Source organism: Wolffia australiana, chromosome 7, assembly GCF_029677425.1.
Source record: "Wolffia australiana isolate 7733 chromosome 7, ASM2967742v1".
Taxonomy (NCBI): domain Eukaryota; kingdom Viridiplantae; phylum Streptophyta; class Magnoliopsida; order Alismatales; family Araceae; genus Wolffia; species Wolffia australiana.
In genome coordinates this window covers 16,607,813-16,629,498 of record NC_135841.1, presented here as the reverse complement: position 1 = coordinate 16,629,498, position 21,686 = coordinate 16,607,813, and the positions used below count along the sequence as shown (strand labels likewise).

Genomic DNA, 21,686 nt, shown 5'->3' with positions numbered 1-21,686 from the left:
CTGTAGATCGCTTGCTCCTTACGTCATCGGTGTCCTTTTGCCTTATCATCCGGCTAGTACACATCCAACATGATGGAATATAAAATGAGCTTGGTCGATAAAAACCCAAGATTAAATTATTTCATCTACATTTTGGGTTTTATTTTTCATTTTTTTTGCTTTTCTTTTACTTAATATTTTTATTAATTTTTAATATTTTGTACTTATTTCTTATATACATTTTCATTTTAATTCTAGATTCTACTTTTAAAAAAAAATATTTCTAAGTTAATCATAAGACATGGAAGAACAATAGGTCAATTAGTAAGGGTGATCCTCGTATTTCGAACCGATTGAGAAGTTCAGTAGGTGGAAAGGTACGTATTCTGGGCGTAGAAAAGCACAGCATTCTCACTTTTTTATGTCATCCATCTTCCAACTCCAGCTTCATCCCTTATTTTATAGGATGATACCAGAGACTGAGATTGATTAGCCAATCACAAGTGCTTTCATACGTCTCCCTCGGATTTGCCGCAGTGAAGGCGTGCGAACTGTAAGCATCACGTCCGATGGAACACATATCTCACATCTTCCTCCATGGGACAGTGCTGAAAGTGAGATGAGCAGATCAAGAAGAGGCAGATAGAAAGTTCGACAACTGACGAAGATGGGAAGGCCGTGACGGTGCGCGTGCCGCGCGCAGTCCCTTATCTCACTCAGCATATCATAGAAATACTTACGTCCCCGACTGTCATGGAACAATGAGAAGATAAAAATGAAGGCCATTCTCTGTTATCTTATCTCTCTTGTGGCGTTGTTGGAAATCTGCCACGACTTCGGATAGCGTTCGGCACTTAAAATACCGCTCTTGTTGCAGTAAAATAGTCGATGGGCGACAAATAATGAAGGGCAAGAGAAGAGGTAACGTTCCTCCAGGCTGGTTTAGGCGTCATGGCTTGACGCTAGGTTAAGGAAACGTGAAGAGGAGGAAGATTAACTCTTCCTCCCAATCGACAACCTAATTTCTACTAAGCATCGCCTATTCGGATGCCCTAAACTGAGAGATTATTCCGTCTTCTATCCATAATCGTCTTTCCGATCCATAATATCCACTCTCTCACTCTCCCTATCTATCTGTCGCTAGACGGGATAAACTTTTAAGGTGAGTCTATTTCTGTGCTGATGCAGTGAAGACCGCGTAGAGGATGAAAGTTAAGACTAGGGTTGCCTCCATTTTCTGTAGCCGGAAGAACGTCTTTGAGTTTTCCTTCCGTGGGTAAAGAATTGGGGAAGAAGTACTGAGAATAAGGGCGGCGTTAGAGCGTGTGGGGTTTTGGATAATGGGATGGAAAGAAGGGCACGCCTTTTTCGGGCTTTTTTTAATCCGACCTCTTTATATTCGTCCCTTTCAATGGAGGTCATCAGAGTGGAGAGGGAAAAGGAAAGGACGCTGTAGACAGATTGGGATGAAGACTCAGAGAGAGGGGAAGAGGAGAGAGGGTGGGGGGGAGACCACTCTCTGACATGGGGCTTCGAGATGTTCCTCTGATAGAACTGTGCAGTCAGGACTTCTCAGCTCGTAGATTTCGCTGATGGCCTCTCTGCCGCAGGGGCAGCTCCTCAGAAAGTGAAAAGCTTCCCCCAGAGAGAGAGATAGAGGAGAGGGAAAAAACAACAGAGGAGAATTCCTCCATCGGCTCTGTCACCACGTGATCTGGTACTTCGTCTCTCAGGTACTGCCAATCGATAATCGAGATAATCGCCGCATCTCACCATTAACATGGCCTGGAGATCTTCCTTCTGGCTCTTTTTCTCTCCTTCTCTCCGCCGGGCGAATCCCTCGAGAATCATTGGCTTTGTCGAATCTCAAAGCCTTTGTAATTTTCCTCGAATCTATTTCCCTTCAATTATCCTGTTTTTCTGAAATTCTAGCGATAAGAGACGTCTACGAACCGCATCCCTGTTTTATTTAATTATTCTACGGTTCTACGCTTTCAGATGGGATGAGGGCTTTGAGCGTCGATCTGAAGCTCAAAGGACGAAGATAATTCCGCTTCGTCTTCAAGGTTTAGGCGATTCCCGGAGATGGCGACGTTCTTCCACGGCGGTCCTCAAGAGATCCAGCCAGATGGGCTTCAAACTCTCTACCTTATGAATCCGGGGTATGTGGGTTACGCCTCTGACGGCCCACCCCACGCCAACATGCTCCTCCTAAACCACAGCGCAGTCTCCGCCTCTCAGCAGTCAGCCCATCAACAGCAGCTCCTCGGAGTCCCCCTCCACGGCCAAGTCTCCGCCGCATCATCTACCGTTGATCACGCTCGGCCGATATCCATCGCCCTCCCCAATGACATCTCCACCGTTCAGTACAATCAGTGGACCGCCGAAGCGGCGGCGCGGCAGCCGGGCGGCCTCTCTCTCAGCCTCTCGCCGCAACACCAGAGCTACGGTGCTTACCGATCCAACGAGATTCCCACTCTCCACGGCATACTCTCCGGGTCAAAGTTCTTGAAGGCGGCACAGCAGCTGCTAGACGAGGTTGTCAACGTCGGGAAAGCAGCGAAAGAACTCTGCCCCAAGCATCAGAAGAACTCAACTAGAGCGGCCAAGGAAGCCGATGACAGTGGAGGAGAAGCGGCGGGGTCAAAGCCAAAGCCCGAGCTCACCGCCGCGGAGAGGCAAGAGCAGCAGCTGAAGAAGGCCAAGTTAAACACCATGCTAGACGAGGTAAGCCGTTGACTTTTTTCCCCATCGCGAGGATAAGTTTGACATGGTTTAGGCTTCGCCGCGCAGGTCGAGCAGACGTACCGACGGTATCAGCAGCAGATGCAGATCGTGGTGTCGTCATTTGAAGCGATTGCGGGGTTTGGGTCGGCAAGAACGTACACGTTTTTGGCGCTGCAAACGATATCGAAGCAGTTTCGGAGTCTCAAGGATGCGATAATTGGTCAGATTAGGGCGACCAGCAGAAGTCTTGGAGAAGATGAAGGGCAGATTGGAGGGGAAAAGGGCGAGGGAAGCTCCAGGCTGCGGTTCGTCGACCAACAGCTAAGGCAGCAGAGGGCTCTTCACCACCTCGGCATGGTCCAGAACAACGCCTGGAGGCCTCAGAGAGGACTCCCTGAGCGGGCTGTCTCTGTTCTCCGCGCCTGGCTCTTTGAACACTTCTTGCACCCGTTAGTAACCCATCTCTTCAAATACCCTCAACTCAGCTCATTTTATCGTGTTTGTAGATTCAAAAAAACCAATTTTAGGTAATTTTGTGGTTCGTTTTCCATAAATCCCCTCTCTCGTATTGCAGATACCCAAAGGATGCGGATAAGCTCATGCTCGCCAAGCAGACTGGCCTCACTCGGAGTCAGGTACGCGTGTTGCTTCTCTATGTTACCAACCCATTAAAGTGATTATGATCAATAGAGATCATGCATGTTTATGTTAGTTTGTCCTAAATATATCGTCGTGCACGCAGGTATCGAACTGGTTCATCAACGCCCGCGTTCGTCTGTGGAAGCCCATGGTGGAGGAGATGTACCTGGAGGAGACTAAGGGCCAGGAACTTCCGCGAAGTGAAGGCGACGACGCGGTCAGTAAGCGTGAGCTTAACGAAGACTCGGTGAACGTTTCCGGTGATCGTAGGCTCTCGGAAGATGATCAAAAACTGCACTCCGCCATGATTCCATCGTCAGAGCTCTCGGGCATTATCCGCATGAAGGAGACCGCACTCTACGATGCGAAGTATAAGAAAGCAAGGACGGAAGAGGGATCTATCTCCATGAACGGGATTCCTCATGGCTTGCAAATTGCCTTGGAATTCATGCCAGAGGCCACTAATAGAGACCCTTTCAACGTTAACCGAAGGAGTTTGGAAGACGGTGGCTACTCTTTCGGTTCCTTCCCCATGGGTGACTTGGGGAGGTTCGATCCAGGGCAATTCACGCCGAGGTTCTCGGGGAACGCAGTCTCTCTCACTCTTGGGCTTCCCCACTGTGAAAACCTCCCTTTATCTGCAGCACAGCCGTCCTTCATGTCGGCAGAAACAGGTGAGTTCTGCAATATAAGGAACGCTCCAGCTCGAGCTACCCCTTCAAACGCCTTCGACAACATCAACATTCCCAACAGGAAGGGTTTCGCCGCATCGCTTTTGCCCGACTTCGTCGCCTGAAGTTATGTTTGTATGTTAGGGTATATGCTTGTATAGTCATTGGATCGGGACGGACAAGGGCATCTGCCGTCTCTAAACTCTACTACCTCCGCCGTTAAGGCGGGAGCGCGAAGATTCGAAGCCATAGTGTAAAGAAAAAAACTATAGCTTACAGTGACAGTTGTACACTGGGATTTATATCTTGTCAACAGATTCAGACGCCGACGTCCAAAATCACGGCTCGAGGATGTCATTTCAAGCTTGAGAGAAAGGCGATAGTTTTCAGCTTGATGTATACGACAATGACTCTGTTTGAAGATTCTCTGGGGCCATTTACTGCCGTCGGTGAGGGAGAGCCCGCCCTATCAAGAACAACGAACAGGTTGTCTCTAAACTTGTGGTGGGCCACGTCGGGTTCACAGCAGACGAATAAGCTATTGACAACGACCCGACAACCGGCGCTCTATACGGGGAAGAACTACACCAGTCGACGGTACCTTCGCCGCCCTAACGTCGCGGTCGACAGAATGGGGTATACTTTTCTAAACTTAAGCTTCAAAAGTATGCACCGAATGGTCGTACTGATTGTGACTGCGATTATACGCGATCGAATAAAGAATACTGTCTCCACTACTAATCAAACACAAATATTACCCAAGTCTATGAGACAGTCAACAATTCCTGATGTAGTTTCCAACTTTAAAGTTTTCACGTTATCACCGTTACTGTCTAACCTTATTACTCCCTTGAATTCCTGTATGGTTGAAAGATTGGCTGCAGTGGTGACCACCAAGAGAAAACTGGTCTACGTTGTGTTGATTTTTTTACAGATAATTAGAACAAACAGGAAACGGCAAAGCCGACAGATGACAGCCAGACGGGCTATCTTCAAGTTCATCGCAGGTAACTGACGAAGCGGGCTTCATGCGGAGATCAGCCCTTAGGAGGTAGCTAACGGAGTGCTGGGTCTAAGCATTGACCCATCTTCATGTCCATGGAGATGGGCCAAGGATTACGCAGCTCACAAAGACGTTCCGTGGAGCTTGTCGCTGGTATAGAGGACTTGCATATGGCTTTGTCTGCAATGCTCGTATTCCCGATCGTAGGACTGTTATTCCCCGGCGCAGGTTCCAGTAAGCGCATGAGGGACATGAAGATATCCATCCTGGTCACGTCTCTGTTAGCCTGCAACAAGAGGGGATGACTCAAAAATAGCACTTTGGACGAAACTTTAGGAAGAAATATAAGATATTACCTCCACAGCGAACCTCGCCCAGACCTTGTCCTTCCGGGCTTCCATCACCCCTTTCAGTATGGTCAAGCCCAGCCCGCGAATAAGGTCCGCGATCTCCAGGAAGAAGCCTCGCTCTTCACAGAGCATCTGCGATGAATATCGCGCACAATTAAAGCGTGAAGTTCGCAATTTTGATGCTGATGCTATCTCACATGATATGATTGATCATCATACCTCAACAAGAAGCCGGCGTGGAGGATGTAAGTCTTCGACTATGATGGGGCAGACCGGAGGCCTAGACCCCACTTCAAACGCCCAGGTCGCGCCTCCCACGAACTTATCCTCCAGAAGCAAGCCTCCTCCTTTATTGATGATCTGAAACGCCCGCCGTGGATCAGACCCAATAAAACGGAAGGATACAGAGTGAAAACATCGAGCAGAAGATCTCCAGACCTTCGGCTCCCCTGTTTCCTTCAGCATGTCTGCATGCTTGGTCACACTCTGAAGAAAAAGCATGTGCCTGATCGTCCTCTCCAACAGCGCATCAATGCTGCACTGCTCCGCATAAGAGCAGTGGAGGGTGAAATCGAGGAGATAGAGATAAACGAGAAAAAAAGAGCAAAGGATAGGGCGGCTACCTTTGCTCCGTTTGGAACGATCTCACGCAGTTCTTTAACGCGGTCCTGGATCATCTGTCTGTCCTTGGGCCTGGGCCTCGGTCCATCTCCCGGCCTAGATCTCTTCCTCGTAGATTTCCCTGCGTCATCCGTCCTCAAATACTGAGGCTCCAAAGAGGCCCCATCGATTCCATAACGCTGAACTTCATCTAACCGCAAACTAACGTTGCCCAGCATCACTGAGCTCGCGTCAACCAGCGAACCTCTCGTCATCGTTATCGTACTTGTGCTACCGAATTCACTCTCTAAGCTTTCCTTGGGATTTCCAGGGATCTTGGAAACGATGGCGTCTAGCAGCTGATCTGGGTTCGAATCGGAGAAAACTCCATCGCAGCCCAATAACAAGTCCTGGAGAGGATCAAAGACCGAGTCCAAGTCTCGCAGCGAGGCAGAGGTTGAAGAATCGAGAACGTCCAACCAGTGCGTGGCCTTGAACTCCACTCCTAACGCGTCGAACAAGTCATCTCCAGAGGAACGGCAGCCACCCTCAAGAACACAGGCCATGTCTTCTTTGCTTTCGACAATTGGGTCCGAGGCGCACTGGGACCAATTATCCTGTACGTGATCTTCGACGAGCCCAGAGGGCGAAAATCTAACTTTCTGATCATCGCACTGACTGCCGAGCAATGCTAACTTGCTGGTGATGATCGTTCCCTTGGGCTTTGAGCTCTGAATTCCTCTAATCTGCCCTGTTTCCACAGCGAGAATTGACGTTGAAGCTTGCATAGAGCCCGTGATTACTTTCTCTGAGTGCCCTGGATTTGATGATAAGTTTCCGGAATGCGAGTTGGATGCAGTTATTTGACTCGAACTATAATAGGGACCAGGAAACGCGGCCCTTGTTGGTGTTTTGGTGTTCAATAATAGATCTTGGGCCAGGGCAGCCGCTCCGATGTTGGGTCTTGGATCTTGGGTTCGAAAGGAGAGATCTGAATGGAGAAACCTCAGTCTCATATGTTCCACGAAGGCAAGATCTTCCGGAATCTGCGTCAATGAACCATCAGTAATCAATCATTTTAATAGCGATCTTCTCTTCAATCTAAGAAAACATGAGACGGGTACGATGTTACCATCTTTGTCGAACCCAGCTGCACCACCCCGTGCGGAAGAACGGGAATCACGGCGATCGTCTGCCATGATCACCAAGAATGGGTTTCCACAGAGCATCGAGAAACAAATTGCGTGAAAAAGAATGAAAAAACAATTCTTCTCACCATGATTCCCAACGAGAATTGAGGGCTCATCTCCCCCAATACCTGATTCGTTGAAAAACTGAACGCGTTAAATCAACGGGTCTTTCAAAAGAATTACCAGCCTTCGAGGGGCTCATACCTCCAATCTGCAGCCATCAAGCCCGTTGATGATCCACTGATGGAGTCCAGTAATTGCGGCGTGGCCAACAACCCTAAACCAAGCAAAGCGCAGAGAACCAAAATCATTTGTGAGGAAGAACGTATGAAGGAAATATTGAAGTTATAAACAACTAAGATCGATACACAAGTTTTTATCTTTGTCATGAGTTTATATCCATAGTAGGAGGGACCTTAGCTAGAGGCGAAGTTACCCACCCGTTTCCTGCCACGTGGACTTGAGACTTCATCGTCTTCTCCACGAGGTCTCTAACCTGCTCCTCGCTGGCCTTTTGCAACCCACCCCAGTTCTTGATGCTCTCAGACGCAGTGGAGGCCATGGCCACCTCGTAATGCCCTTCCAGCCATACCAAATGCCTGCGGAAAAAACCAGAGATGAGGATAGGGAAAACACCTCTCTCAATCTCTCTCCTCGATTTCTTTTCAATGCGGTCTCCTCAGCCTACGAGCACACCTCGAGTTTCCACGCCATATCGTACGCCAGAAGACTGCGTAAGACCAGCCGATCTCCGCGCAAAGCCGCCGGAGAGTCTCTCTAAGCGAAACCCTCATGGCGCCAGCGAAGAGCTTGCAAAGAACGCCTCAAGATCGAAAGCTCAGTCTCGAAACGAAGGACATTATCAATCTACATCTCGCTCCATTCACCGATCTCCGGCGTGCCATTCCTCGTGGGGAGAAGCTAGAACAAAACGGAAACTTTTACCAGGAAGAAAGATCTGTTGAACCAGGCCACAGGCTGAACGGAAGAGCGTCCTCCCCAACTCAAAGTTCAAATCCCTTGCGCAGAGGACAAGAAACAGTGGGGCAGCCGTCGAGGAAAGAGGGGGACAGAGAGAAGTGGATACAGCAGAGATAAGCCCAGTCCTCCTCTAACTCAGTCCTCAGAGCCCTGACCTGCGCAGAGCGCCAGCAAAGGGGCTGGTAGACGAGGGCGACGCGGCGGTTTCTTACTGGACCTCTATCAGTGCCCTCTGTAGACACCCTCCTCCCCCATCATTAGAACTCTGCAACACCCCCGCCGAATACCCCCGTCCTTTACGCCGGAGCTCCCATAATTTCATAACCTCTCTCCTTCCACCCTTTTACAGTCAAGCAAGCAATCGAGAAAGAGAAAGAGAAATTCGATAGAAAGAAAGAAAGATAGATAGATAGATAGCGTGAGTTAGAGATAGAGAGAGAGAGGGAGGAGTGGAGTGTGGGTGGGCATGGCAGGGGGGGGGGCTCCTACGAAAGGCTGACAAAGGTGGCAGGCACAGTTCTCTTCTGTGTCCGCATAAAATTTCGTCTTGGGTTTCGTCGTCGTCAACCTCTGGCTTCTCGCATGGGTTTCCGCTCATTTCAAACGAGTAGGATGACCACTCTGGCGGCGCCGCCAGCGTCCAAGCGGTGATCCTTCAGCGGATTGGACGGTGGATATCGCATCCCGGGTGCATCGAACGATACCAGAGAGTTTGACGCGACGGCCCGCCTCTCGGATGATGCCACGTGGATTGCAGAGGATACGGAATCGTGATATATTCCTGTTTTGGACTATGCAGGTGGGTAATACACCTGGCGGCCACCATCTCTCCGCCACGTCGCCGCCGCGCAGCGGCGGGGGGCGGCGGTGGTGGTGCTCTTCGTCGCTATCTCGACGGAGGAATTGATACCCGTTAGCGGATCCGAAACCGGGTTTGTCGAATAATTGCCCACGACGGGATCATCTACCTGGAGATCGCGTGGGTCCGCGAAGCGTTGACTTGCACCGCTCGCTGCACTATCGTTTTGGCCGAATCCGAGTGATCTGCTTTACATAAAGCGGTATCTATGCTGGATCTATGAACCAGAAACGGCGAGAGAAGAAGAGAGACTGAGGAGGCGACGGGTGTCATGCGCAGACAGCGGTGTGTGGGTAGTCTCAAAGGTCTGGACATTCGGTGGCTTGGGTAAGGTCTTTAGCATTAAAAAGAACGGAGTTACAAAAGGAGAGAGAAGAGAGGGGGAAGAGAGAGAGAGAGAGAGAGAGAGAGAGAGAGAGAGAGAGAGAGAGAGACACCAAAATAGTAGGTTAAGATCGTTGATTCCAAAAATATTTTATAGAATACTATAATAGAGTATTGATAGAAAGTATTGAGCCGTTATAACCAATTATAGCGGCTAGATGAAATTGAATCTTAACCATTGATTTGCTTCCCATCTAAAATTTAATCCTGACCCTCTATCGTAGACCATATTTATGTTTGATATTAAATTTGATCCGAGCCGATATTTCTCTTAACGAGTGTAGGATACATGTCATGATTTTACTAGCTAATCTTATATATATGTTCATGTTGGTTGGTGCTGCTACTGACGTGGCTGCCAAGTTGCTGACTCTGGTTCTTCCTCAATAGCTTGAAGATCAGAGAAGAACAAGGTCCGCATGGCTGATTATATCCTGTGTATTAAGAATATTTTTTTTTGGTTTGATACCAATAACAGGAAATATTTCTCTGTTATATCCTGTGTGTTCGACTTTGCTTTGACGCTATTGTAAATGGGCAAGTCATGCCCACAGGCAGACTAGATAATTAGTTCTGGGCAAATATGGGGTGTTTCCCTTTTGGAGGGGATTTCTAACCACCCATCTCCCCAGTTTGTCCCTGCGAGTACTGTGGGAGGTAGGCGATCCTAAATTTATGATTTCTTTTTCATTAATAACCGAAGCCCAAGGGGCCATCCCTAGTCGCCAATCATTGGGGTGTCGTATAAATGAAGAAAAAAAACAATACATATGGTGTGAGGGGTCACTAGTACCTAGAGGCATATGGCTTAGAAGGGAAAGGTAAGGGGATCCCTTGAGGTGATATGAGAAAGTGAAAAAGAGGAGATAAGGATATAGCCTATATATAAACCATTTTCATAAAATTCTAACAATTTCTCCTGCTCCTCAGAAGCCCAAAGGAATGGAGTTGATGCTCCCGCATCCATAGCATGAGTAGTTGAAGCAAATGACTGATTTGAAATTTGAGTTATTTCACAAAGCCTTCCAACCCAGTCCTACATGGAGACGTTAACCTCTCATTGTCATAGAGAAGCCATTGTTTAATTACTTGAAGTTTGCTGGAATTGGTAGTATGCTCCACTTAAGGATGGACCCATATCAACACATTTCGGTTCATCATGATATTTTATCTAAATAGGACAAGCTCCACCCTCGACCACATCCAAGTAATATGCCACTATTGTGGACCATCAGATGCGAGTGTGTAGCATGTGTGCAATCGTAGACATGCCAAGGTGCTCAAATTGGTGTTTATCATGCATATCTAAATGCAAAGTCTTGCCATGACGAGAAAATGATGTGCTTAGGTGAATGTATCATATAATTAGTGAACGTGTCAGTTGTCTGCTTCCCCTCACATAGCTGGCGATAAGTTTTTGTGTCTCTACCATTAAAACTAATGCTGCAACTCTAAACACATCAAATATGCCCATGTGAACATGAAACTTCATGGAACATATTAAGTAATAGCTGTGAGGTAAGACCTGAAAATGACTCATGAAGATCTTTTTTCCTCATCCTGTAGACGAATGTGTATCACCATATCCTCTAGTGCATTGTTAGCATGAATATCATATAAAAATGAAAACCCAAATAACTGATTCTCCCTGGATGGTCAAGTTGTATGCATTTGCTTCTCGGAAGCCCAAGGTTTGCCTTTGCTATAACATCCAAGCTGAGGTTTAAAAGCCCACCAAATGACAGTTGCCATTAAATGAGTCTCACAATGGTCGTGGTATGCTTATCTATGGTTGGAATTACCCTAGACCTGATTAGGAGGGGGGGGGGCGACTAGATGATGGGTTTTCCTCAAGCACTATATATGTAAAACTTTGTGGGATCACATGGATCTTAGCACAACTGGAAAAAAAGCACTATTGGAGTAGTATGATCATGCTTTATGCTACACAAATGGAGTAAGTGTGCAATAAAGCTCCCACATGTTAAAGAAAAGCTCCTTATATCAGATCCGATGCATCCAACAGAGTGCATCAACATTCCATTCTTTTTGGCAGTATCCTTCTACATTGATGAACTCAAATTTAGGCTATTAATTACATCATTTTTAGTTGATTTTAATCAATAAAACTTACAACCAATACTCTTGAAAAAATTCTGGCTAGGGGATAAGTACAGGTCAAATAATCTAGAATTTGTGTTAAATAAGTCATTTTAAGGCTCTGATTTATGAAAAAATATTTATAAAATTTTCCATCCTTAGAATAGGTGAAGTGTCAAATCTACAAGTATCAGGTAATGGGAGAGTAAATTACAATTCAAATGTATTTTAAAATAATTTTTTAGGTGATCTCATATTTTTCTGTATTTTTAACTATTTTATAAAGAGAAAATCAAGTAAATCATGGAAAACTAGTGAACCTATTTTAAATAAATATTTATGTTGTTTTGATTAAGTTATAATAATTTATAATGATTTTAAATAATTTTGGTATTTATTTTAGGGAAATAAATAAACTTAGGCCAAACTTAGGACAAATAGAACCTTGGGCCACACTTCCCGCTGGCAGAAATGAGTAGTGCACAAAAAATGCTATAATATTTGCTGCACGATAAATTTTATAAGGTCTTTTGATTCATTGGAAAGCTTGAAGTATAGGCTATCCTCTGGAATTTTTAACTATAGAAAATGATGAGAAAATAAAAATCAAACATTCAAGAAATCACACGAACCTTGTTGTCCCGCCCCCTAGGGCCAAGTGGTGCGCTTTCTCCAAGAATCTTGATCGCCCTTGAACTCTCTCTTCCACACTCTTTTAGAAAAAGAATGTATCAAAGAAATCTGATGCACTAGGCCTCCAAAAAAAAGTTGGGAGCAGAAGTCCAAGATGAGATACAAAGAGAGGGGAGAAGAGAATAAATAGAATTACCCTAACCATAGGATTTAATTTCAAGGGTTTGAGGGTTAGGTTTCTTGATTTCCAGCCTGGAACCATGTTCTCTCCTTACCGAATTTTTAAAAAAACCTTTCAAATTAAAATTGTGGGTTAGTTCCACAATTCTTGCCTTCAGTTGACCTAGTCTTTAAGGAGGTCTGAATCAGCGTCTAAAGTGGGCCTCCTGTGTTTTGGGTCTCTTCTTAGTATCTATTAGATGGCTTATGTTTCTATTTTCCTCCCATTTGTGTCCCAAATACGGCATTGTATTTACATAAGTCCTATTTTTTAAAAATAAAACTCCAAAAAGATATGAGAAATCCACTTGACTCGAAGGAGTCAACTGGGGTTATTCTCGAAAATCAATAAAATATATAAAAATAGAGCTTAAGAAAAGGAATCATAATTTTATCATTTCCTTAAAATTTGAATAATGCAAGTGCAAATCTAAAAATATGTGGTAAAAAAGTAAAAAAACATAATTTTATTGATCATATTTGATGTCATTAAATGCCCCCTAACCAAATGATTATTAGTCTACTAACAATGTCAATTAATTTTTTCTTGTGTCATTCAATAAATCTTGAAAACAAATAGAGAGAGAGAGAGAAGTGTAAGAAATATCAGTCACTTATCTATACATGATACCTTTGACGAAGATTTAGATATAAACCTGTAAAAGGAAATGTTAGTTGTTTGGAAATAGCTGATTAAGATGAGAAAGGGAATCTACTTTTCTCCGGGTATGATGCTATAGATAAGAGTAACCTCACAATTCTCAAAGAATAGGTGACCCTCACATCTCTTAAGGCTATGGATAGTCTCTCTGAATAGGTCGCTACTTGTTGCTTGATACCTGCAATATATTTTATTCAAAATTAGTTGGGGATAAGAAACTTTGCTCCTCTTGGTAAGCACAAAATATCAAGTGGCTGCCAATGAAGGATGGATGGATGGTTACATGAGGTAACTATACGTAAAGAGAAAAGAGAAGGATGGATGGTTAAAAAGGGGAAAGGTAAGATAAATGATAACTTGTGTAGAGAGAAACATTACTTAGATAGCACAACTTCCATGATTTTAGGCAAAAGGGGAGAGGAAGAAAAAAGATCGAGGAAAATGGTCAAAATACTTATAACAAGATTTGGATGGAGAATTCATGAAGAGAGAATAAACTTTAAGTGTAAAAGCCCTAGTGGTACTTTTTATTTTTTGTTTTTTTGTATTTTCCTATTTTTTAGTTTCTCTTTTTCTTTGTTTTTTTTCAAACCTTTTCATTGAAAGTTTTTTTTTCAATTTTTTTTATGCGGTACAACAAAAATGAACTGCTCACGAAATGGCCGAAGTCATAAGCAAACCCATGTAATTTATGCATGGCCATCAAACATCTATTCCCAGTGAGAATGTAATGAGACAGAAGAATAATATTGACAAGACTAAGAGTGAAATTACAATGAGGGATAACAAGAGAATAATATCACAATGATATCACAAAGGGGAAGATATACTTGGGATAGAGGATATCATTAGTATAGTGGAAAGGTTTAGAGATGGGTTCTGATAGGTTATAAAAGAATACGGGGGATGGTATTAGATAGGCTAGGAGACGGGTGAAGGTAAATATATATGTTCTGAAGTTAGGTTTTGGTGGATCAAGAAAAAGTTATTTTGTACTTGGGAATTGAAGAAGTACAAATCCCTTCCTTACTCACGATTCCATTTCGTGAAGGAACTAGACACTCAAAGTAGATTTGGATATCCATCACATGAGATGGAAGTGTTTCTATACTACTTCTACTCACTCTCATTACTCATGCCCATAGAATTTCCACCCTTCATGTTTTCAATTCCTCAACACAGTCCACTAGTTATCCTTACTATTTGGGAAGTATCATACATGCAGTCAAAAATAAAGGTTGGTATCATTGTAAAAAGCTTATGATGCACTCAAGGAGCTAAATTTCTGAACTCACTCAGTTTTGATTAAGGATGGAATGAATTTCTGAAGATGGGGGGGTTCTTAACATCTATCTTTTTTCAAAAAATATCCTCCTAACTAAGAATGATGCATGAATGTAAAATAATTTTCTTAGAAAATATCACAGGAATTTCACCCCAACTTAAAAATAAACATGGCCCCTTATGCCTTGAAAACATAAATCAAAATATCCTAAGCATGTATATTGAGGGTAGTTTTCTTCTTCTTCATGCATATTTTTAAATTGAGTTGTAGTTGTGGCTCCCTAGTGCACAACAGGTCTCTATGATTTTAAAATCCGAAAACACAAACAAAAAAACACAAAGCCAAGCAAAGAAAAAAAAAAAAAAGAAGAAATAAATTAAAATATAATTTTTTAAGAGCATATGAAAAGACAAATTGCAGATAAATAATTTTGAGCGAAAAATGTTTCCATGGATAAAATATTTCTGTAAAAGTTGTTAAATAGTGATATGAATCAACCTATGTTTTAATTTTTATTTGAGGTTTATATTACTCCAAACTTGACATGGATAATATACTAGTGTTGGAGCAAGAAACATGACATCGTTAGATAATATATCTTTAATTCTGAAAAGCAAATCATAAGAAACATTTTCAATGTGAATTAGATTATCATTCCATGAAACATGCAAAATCATTCGTCATTCATCTAATAAATCATTATAGTCTAATAGCATGATATTTGTATTTATTCCAAACCATAATATTTTTTTCATGACAGTAAAATGGTTTGGTTGTTGAGTAAAAATAATTTTTTAATATTAGTATTAGACATGGAAATACTCAGAATATCTAGAAGATATTTGTGAAAGCAACGTAGCAGTAGGAATGAAAAACTAAATTTATATCTTGTTACTACAGAAATATAACTTGAAAGGAAAACTTTGATGATGCAAAACGTGACCATGACATGCTATGTAACTTTTTCTTCAAGTTGTCCAGCAGATTCTAATGAAAAATCATTTAAAGTCATGAAATAGCACACATATCTTTGAGTTTTTACAAACATGGTTGAAAGAAAAAAGCAGTTTAATCCAGTAGGTCCGGGACAAAAGCAATAAGAGACATTGTTGCTGTGGTCGGGGGTCAAACAGATGGTCATGTCAATCAGTAAAAAGATTTATTCAATTTTCCAGTGGTTTACGTGCATTCAACTTTTTCAGCCCTTATATATCCTCTCCCCAACATCCACGATTAATCTTCCAAACAACTGTGATCTTCAATTCTTTCAGAAAAATAGTTTTATTTCAATACATCTATTTTATATGCCAGAGTATCAATACTCAGTTCAAATTTATTTTATATGTTTGAAAGATACATCATGATCATTATGGATAAAAAGTGATATAAAACATGATATACTTACATGATAACCATATGATCATTGAAATTCCCAGATACATTCATATAAATATCATTTTCAACATGACAAAATAATTTCTTGTTCATTAGAGTTGCTCAAATAGACAGTATTTTCTATACTTTTTTATTCATCCATAAATAACATATGAATATCTAAACTGAATTCTTTGAATAGCTCTTCATTCAATTCTTTATCCACAAAATTTTCATCCATATTTTCCTTGTCAATTTTTTGTTCACAATATTTATTAATCTTAGAAAGATAATCCTTACTCTTAGATGACATTTGATGTTCAAGCATAATTACATAAGCTTCAAAATTTTTAGGATTTTCTTTTCCACTATTTGTACAAGTACCATGTTTTACAGAATCCTGATCAGTAATGCATTCAATTGAATTATCTTTTGATATTCCAGAATGAAGATGTCTTTGAAGAGGAACATGAATTTCTTGATGTCCTCGATGGGGATCACTTTCAATTGTTTCATATACCAGAAAATCAGTCTACTCATTCTCCTCTCCCTTCACTTCATCATTAGGAATTTTCATGAAAAAGGCGGATGATTCTTTTGACAGTATTACTCTTGGTATATCGTGAATGGATTCCCTATTTTCCTCATTGATTGGAGGCAAGGAAGATGATGCGTGTGATTCAACATCAGAAAGTTGACCAAAAAAACAAGAATTCTGAGTTGAGGGTCGACCTTGATTGGCATACATGTCACTTTGTTCATCTTCCATGAGGTTGATTGGAGAATGCTTTCGTTCTTCTTGCTTCCTTCCAACATTTTCCATCCTCTCTAGAATCCTTTCATTCAGCTTCAGAATCATTTTTCAGAATCTGAAATATGTTATTATAGGGATTCTGATTCATTAAAGGCACATTCTGAAATTTTGAGTGAGATTGAGGTTTGAGGAAATGCAATAATCTCTGCTAAAATGGATCCCTTGATTCACAATTGTAGGTCCTGCTTCCTTGATTTCCTGTTGTGATCCATTGGTGATGACCATGGTCAACATGATTTACATTTGGCTCCACGTCCTGGCGTGCTCCATTACCATGGCCACATCTGAAACAAACTATACAAAATACTTTTGCATATGATATTTAGAATAGGTTTGGTCCTGATAAATTTTCTTGCAAAAATATTCCGTTGTTTCACAATAAGGCCATTCAAAATAATGATAACCATCATACTTTCGATCATCAGAAATAAACATGGATCATCATCCATAATATACATTTCTAGAATAAAATTTTAATTCCTGATAAAATAGTCATAGGACCCAATAAAATCCTCCTTTGATGCATTGTTAACAAAATAAATGTAAGCATGAATAATAATAATAATAAATTTACTTCCTCAATGACACCGTCTCCCCCTCTACAGTGCCAATTGATAATTTAGAATTTGTGCTAAATAAGTTTTTTTTAGGCTCTGATTTATCCAACAATATTTATAAAATTTTCCTTACTCAGAATATGGTTGGTAAGGGCCAAATACACAAGGAGCAGATAAGGAGAGTAAATTACAATTCATATATATATATATATATATATATTTGGGGTGATTTAATATTTTTCTGGATTTTTAACTATTTTCTAAACAGGAACTCAACCAAGTGTTGGAAACTAGTGAAAAATATTTTGTAAAAATAAAAAAATATTTATGTTGTTTCTAATAATTTATTATGGTTATTAAGAATTTTTGGTATTTTTTTAGGACAAGAAATAAAACTTAATGACAAACAGAACCTTAGGCCGCACTTCTCATGGTCAAATTGCCGTGGAAACAAGAAGTGGAGGAAAAACACTGTAACTTTTGCTATTGGAGGAATTGTGGGCTCACATGGATCTTAGTGGTCCTGAAAGAAAAGTACTTCTGGAGTATTGTGATCAGGATTTATGTAACACAACAATAGAGTAAGCGCACAATAAATCACCCGCACGTTAAAAAACAAGCTCCTCATATTGGATTCGATGTATCCAGCAAAGTGAATCAGCATTCCGTTCTTTTGGGGAATATCCTTCTGCATTGATAAACTTAAATTTATGATAAAAGTTTCAGCATTTGCTAGATGATTTTAATCAATAAAGCTTACAACCAATCTCATGAACTAAGTCTAGCTAGAGGATGAGTACGGGTCATCTCTAAAGGGAACAAAAATTAGGATTTAAATATTTCCTAAATCGTGATTAGAAAAAAATGAGAGGCGGGGTGTATAAAATTGGATATAGGAAGCAGTTATGAGATGAAGATGGTGAGATGAGATTGGACATGGTAGAGATGATGTGAGATGTGCAATGATGATGGATAATAGTAGATGGGAAAGGAAAAGAGGAAGTAGATATGGATATATCTAAGTGAATGTGTTGAAGATGGATCAATGTAAGGCAATAAAATAATCGTACATACCTCTGTCCTGCCAGTATGAAGGCTATTTCATAATGAAGATCAGCCTCCCCACTTTTTTATTGACCTTCTCCAAGCACTCAAGACACCAATAACACCCTTGATGGACCTTCGAAACATAACTCTATTTTAATATGCCTCTCTAAGAGTTTAAATATGTTTTTATACAAGATTTTTAATATTGATAGCTGAAATTATAGATTCAACAATATAAAAAATAATAGAGGAGAGAAAGACAAAGCTAACCTCTAAATTTCAGTTTGATCAGGCTTTTAGGTTGTCGATATCAACCCCTGAAGTTGGATGATTCCCGGCCATAATTTTTTAAAACTATTTCTCTTTCCTTGTCCTCGTTTGTTCTGTCATGTTGCATTCAATGTTTTTTCTTTAGCATTGCATTAAAAATGAATGACTTTAATTCCTTCATGTTTTTCCTCGATCAATGTCTCCCGCTGCAACATGTGTCATTGTAGGAAAAAGATAAAAATGGGAATAACAGTATAATATTATTATATAATAACATTTAAGGAGACTGAACATGTGATTTGGCAAAATTTCAACGCATGCCACTTCAATGTTTTATTTGAAAACACACTTAAAGAGGCACGCATATAAGCCACATGTCTCGTGACACATTGGTTGCACCGCCATTGCTGACCAGTCAAACTATTAAAAAATAAATTTCTTTTAGATTCGTTGACCTCAGCCCACACACACATTTGTGCTAAAAAATCCCTCCTTTTTGAAATTGGACCATGCCATCATCTGCAGTAAAAGATAATAAAATCATATCATTAGTAATTAATGACATTATGGCATCGTTGATCACACTTCCTCTGTAATGATTGACTGATTACAAATATTCATGAGATTTAATGATTAGTTGTTGCCAATCATTAGCAGTAATCATCTATTAGTTGTCATTCAATGAATCGAATGACGATAGGTGGCAGGGTGGAAAAAAAACTAATTCCTTAATAATATATATCCATCTAAATTTACAGCCAAAATATAAAAATTATATATTCTAACTTTGAGAGTCACATCTTTATGAAATAATATTTTACAATTCAGGAAAAAAACATATTCTGACTCACAACCTTGTCATAGAAATCCCTTAACATACTTCAAATTTCAGAACATGATGTCAAAAAAATTTCTTAAAGTACTTAAAAGTTTTAAAAGCTCTAAACCTTGTCTTAAAAATGGGTTTAAGCATTCTAGGTTCAATACATATAAATGACAATCTCATGTGATTAAACATGTAAGTATCATCCAATAAATCCTAATTTTGGGGTTTAAGGTCATCGTTTCAATTCAGACTTATCAAAACATATTTTTGAAAATTTTCCACTTAAACTCTCTATGATGAATATAGGGAAAGTAAGGGATCGATCCACAAATGGGCATAAATTTAATTTCTGATATTTTATTAAGCGTAAATGAAGGAAATGAATGTAAACGTGAGAATTGTCATTTTTGGGATTTTTCTGGGTTTATACTTTATTTATGTAATTTTCCGTGATTTAAATCGAAGCAGAAATGCAAGAAAAAACACTAAAATATTTTCTATTAATTTTTATAATATTAGTTAAAACCATAAATTGAAAATAAATATTTTTAGAATTTTATGGAATTAAATTTAAACCAAAAATACTAGTAAAGATGAAAAAAGAGTTATAGATTTTTTATGAATTTATTAAATATTAAAACAACTACAAATGAATAATATTAATTTTAGGGATTTTTTCTGATTTTGAAATATTTTTCTTATTTTTAAAATATTAAAAAAATTAAGTAAACTAATGTTAAGGGGTTCGACTGGTTCAATCTGGTTCGACCCAAAGGGATACTCCTTTGACTAGCGTTGTGTGTGTGCATGACCAGCAGGGGGGAGCACTCTCGCCGCCCCTAGTGGGGATGTGAGAAATTCGAAATTTGAAAGGTAGAAAATTATTTTTACTGCGATTTATTTAGAGAAGAGGTGATAGATGATTCAGATCCCACAGAGGGATAGAATAGACTTTAGAGACATAAAGAAAATCCTCTAGAGAGAGAAAATGGCTGAAATAACGAGATAGAGAGAGAATAAAGAAGGGGTGTAGAAGGAGTTTGACAGGAAATTTGAGGGTGCAAATGCTGTAGATTTTTTATGAAATTTTTTGGGGAGCAACTAGGGATATGAATGAATATCTAGAGAGAAAGAGTCGATTATAGAGAGGGAAAATAGGGAAAATAAGTGTTTTGAGTGAGAAAGTGATAGATCTAAACGGAAAATGGATAGATAATGATGTGAAAATGGAAATATAATTTCCTAAAACCTCAATGCAAGCTCACCGAGCCCTCAATGCTTATTATCAAGTCTAGATCATTATATTTCACCAGGAGCAGGCATTTTTCAGTGCAAACAAGAGTTGATATTGAGTGAAAACTTCAATAAACTTACATCACGTATGTTGAACAACCTGGATTCTGAAATATGCCTTGTCGTGCAGGCCAGATGATTAGTTCAAAAATGTGTTTATATGTCATTATTTTAAGGGTTTTCTGAACTTAATCAATAAAATTTATTTATCCTTTAGAGCTTAAGTAAGGGGTCGAACCCTAGGGAGGCGATAGGGAAATTAAATTTTTATCAGATCAGGGATTAGCACGCAGATTTAACAGTTTTATGATAAGTTAGCAATTCTTGATAAGAATTGCTAACTAATCGCCTAACTAGATTATTTAAGTGTTCAATTGATCTTAGATTTTTAGGATGTGAGCGTCACTAAAATCTAGATCAACAGTTTCTCATTAATCATGCTTTTACTTAGTTATTTAACCCAATACTTATTCAGCTTGAATAATGTTTTTTGATTTTTTAGTGAATTAGAAATGGTTTGCAGAAGAAAGGTAATCTCAATTGTGTATTACTGATAAGCCGAAAATAGGGGTGAAAATTACGCAAATTTTTAGCCCTTGTCGTTGTGAATTTTTGGCTTATGCAATAAAATTTATAAAACTCTACTTAATATGTATAGTGATAAGTATGAGTGTCGTCCAAGGGAGGCAAGTAGGAATTTCAATTTGATTTAATTTTTGGTGTTTTAGATCCTAATTAGAGTGAATTTGATCTTCAATGAGGATCAAGTCACCCTAATTAGGTGAGAATTTAGAGAGGGGGGTAGGAGAGATGGGAAGATTAGAAGAATTAAGAGCTCTAAATTTCCTTCTTTGATCCTAATTAAAGGATCCAAGAAATCATTTAGAGAGGTTGAAAGAGGGTTCTTAAAATGAGTTGGGTTGATTTTTCAGATTGATAATTCAGAACTAAAATGGGGTAAATTGAGACTTCTAAAAATTAAAACTAAATTTTTTTATAATTTTCTTTTGTAATGCAATTGAATGCCCAGGTAAAATTCCTCAATTTCTCCTCTCAATCCTAATCAGGGCTTGTACATGCCGCTCAAGCCAAGCGATTTAGAAGTTCAGACTAGAATGGAGATGAAGAAACAAACAACTTAACCTATTTCATTCAAAATGCACAAAAGTTTGAATACAATGAAAGAAAAAAATACCAAAACTGTTGATCCAGGCGGGGACTCAT

The 21,686-nt window shown here is 40.2% G+C and overlaps 2 protein-coding genes across 3 annotated transcripts; one reads left to right on the top strand and one right to left on the bottom strand.

Moving 5' to 3' along the window:
- Positions 1–1,404: 1,404 nt before the first annotated feature.
- Positions 1,405–4,323, top strand: LOC144705725 (BEL1-like homeodomain protein 1). Its single transcript, XM_078578516.1, has 5 exons — positions 1,405–1,712; positions 1,978–2,706; positions 2,773–3,155; positions 3,281–3,341; positions 3,449–4,323. Exons 2-5 carry the CDS (start codon positions 2,065–2,067, stop codon positions 4,139–4,141), a joined length of 1,779 nt encoding a protein of 592 aa, XP_078434642.1. The 5' UTR covers positions 1,405–1,712; positions 1,978–2,064; the 3' UTR covers positions 4,142–4,323.
- A 580-nt stretch (positions 4,324–4,903) lies between these two features.
- LOC144705724 (transcription factor LHW-like) lies at positions 4,904–8,156 on the bottom strand. Of its 2 annotated transcripts, XM_078578515.1 has the most exons (10): positions 7,856–8,156; positions 7,600–7,758; positions 7,364–7,436; positions 7,246–7,287; positions 7,102–7,161; positions 5,993–7,015; positions 5,808–5,909; positions 5,589–5,729; positions 5,376–5,501; positions 4,904–5,305 (listed from the first exon to the last, which is right to left on the bottom strand). In XM_078578515.1, exons 1-10 carry the CDS (start codon positions 7,951–7,953, stop codon positions 5,072–5,074), a joined length of 2,058 nt encoding a protein of 685 aa, XP_078434641.1. In that variant the 5' UTR covers positions 7,954–8,156; the 3' UTR covers positions 4,904–5,071. The 2 variants fall into 2 exon arrangements, with proteins under 2 accessions (XP_078434641.1, XP_078434640.1); XM_078578514.1 differs by having other exon boundaries at positions 5,589–5,909.
- Between the last annotated feature and the right edge of the window lie 13,530 nt (positions 8,157–21,686).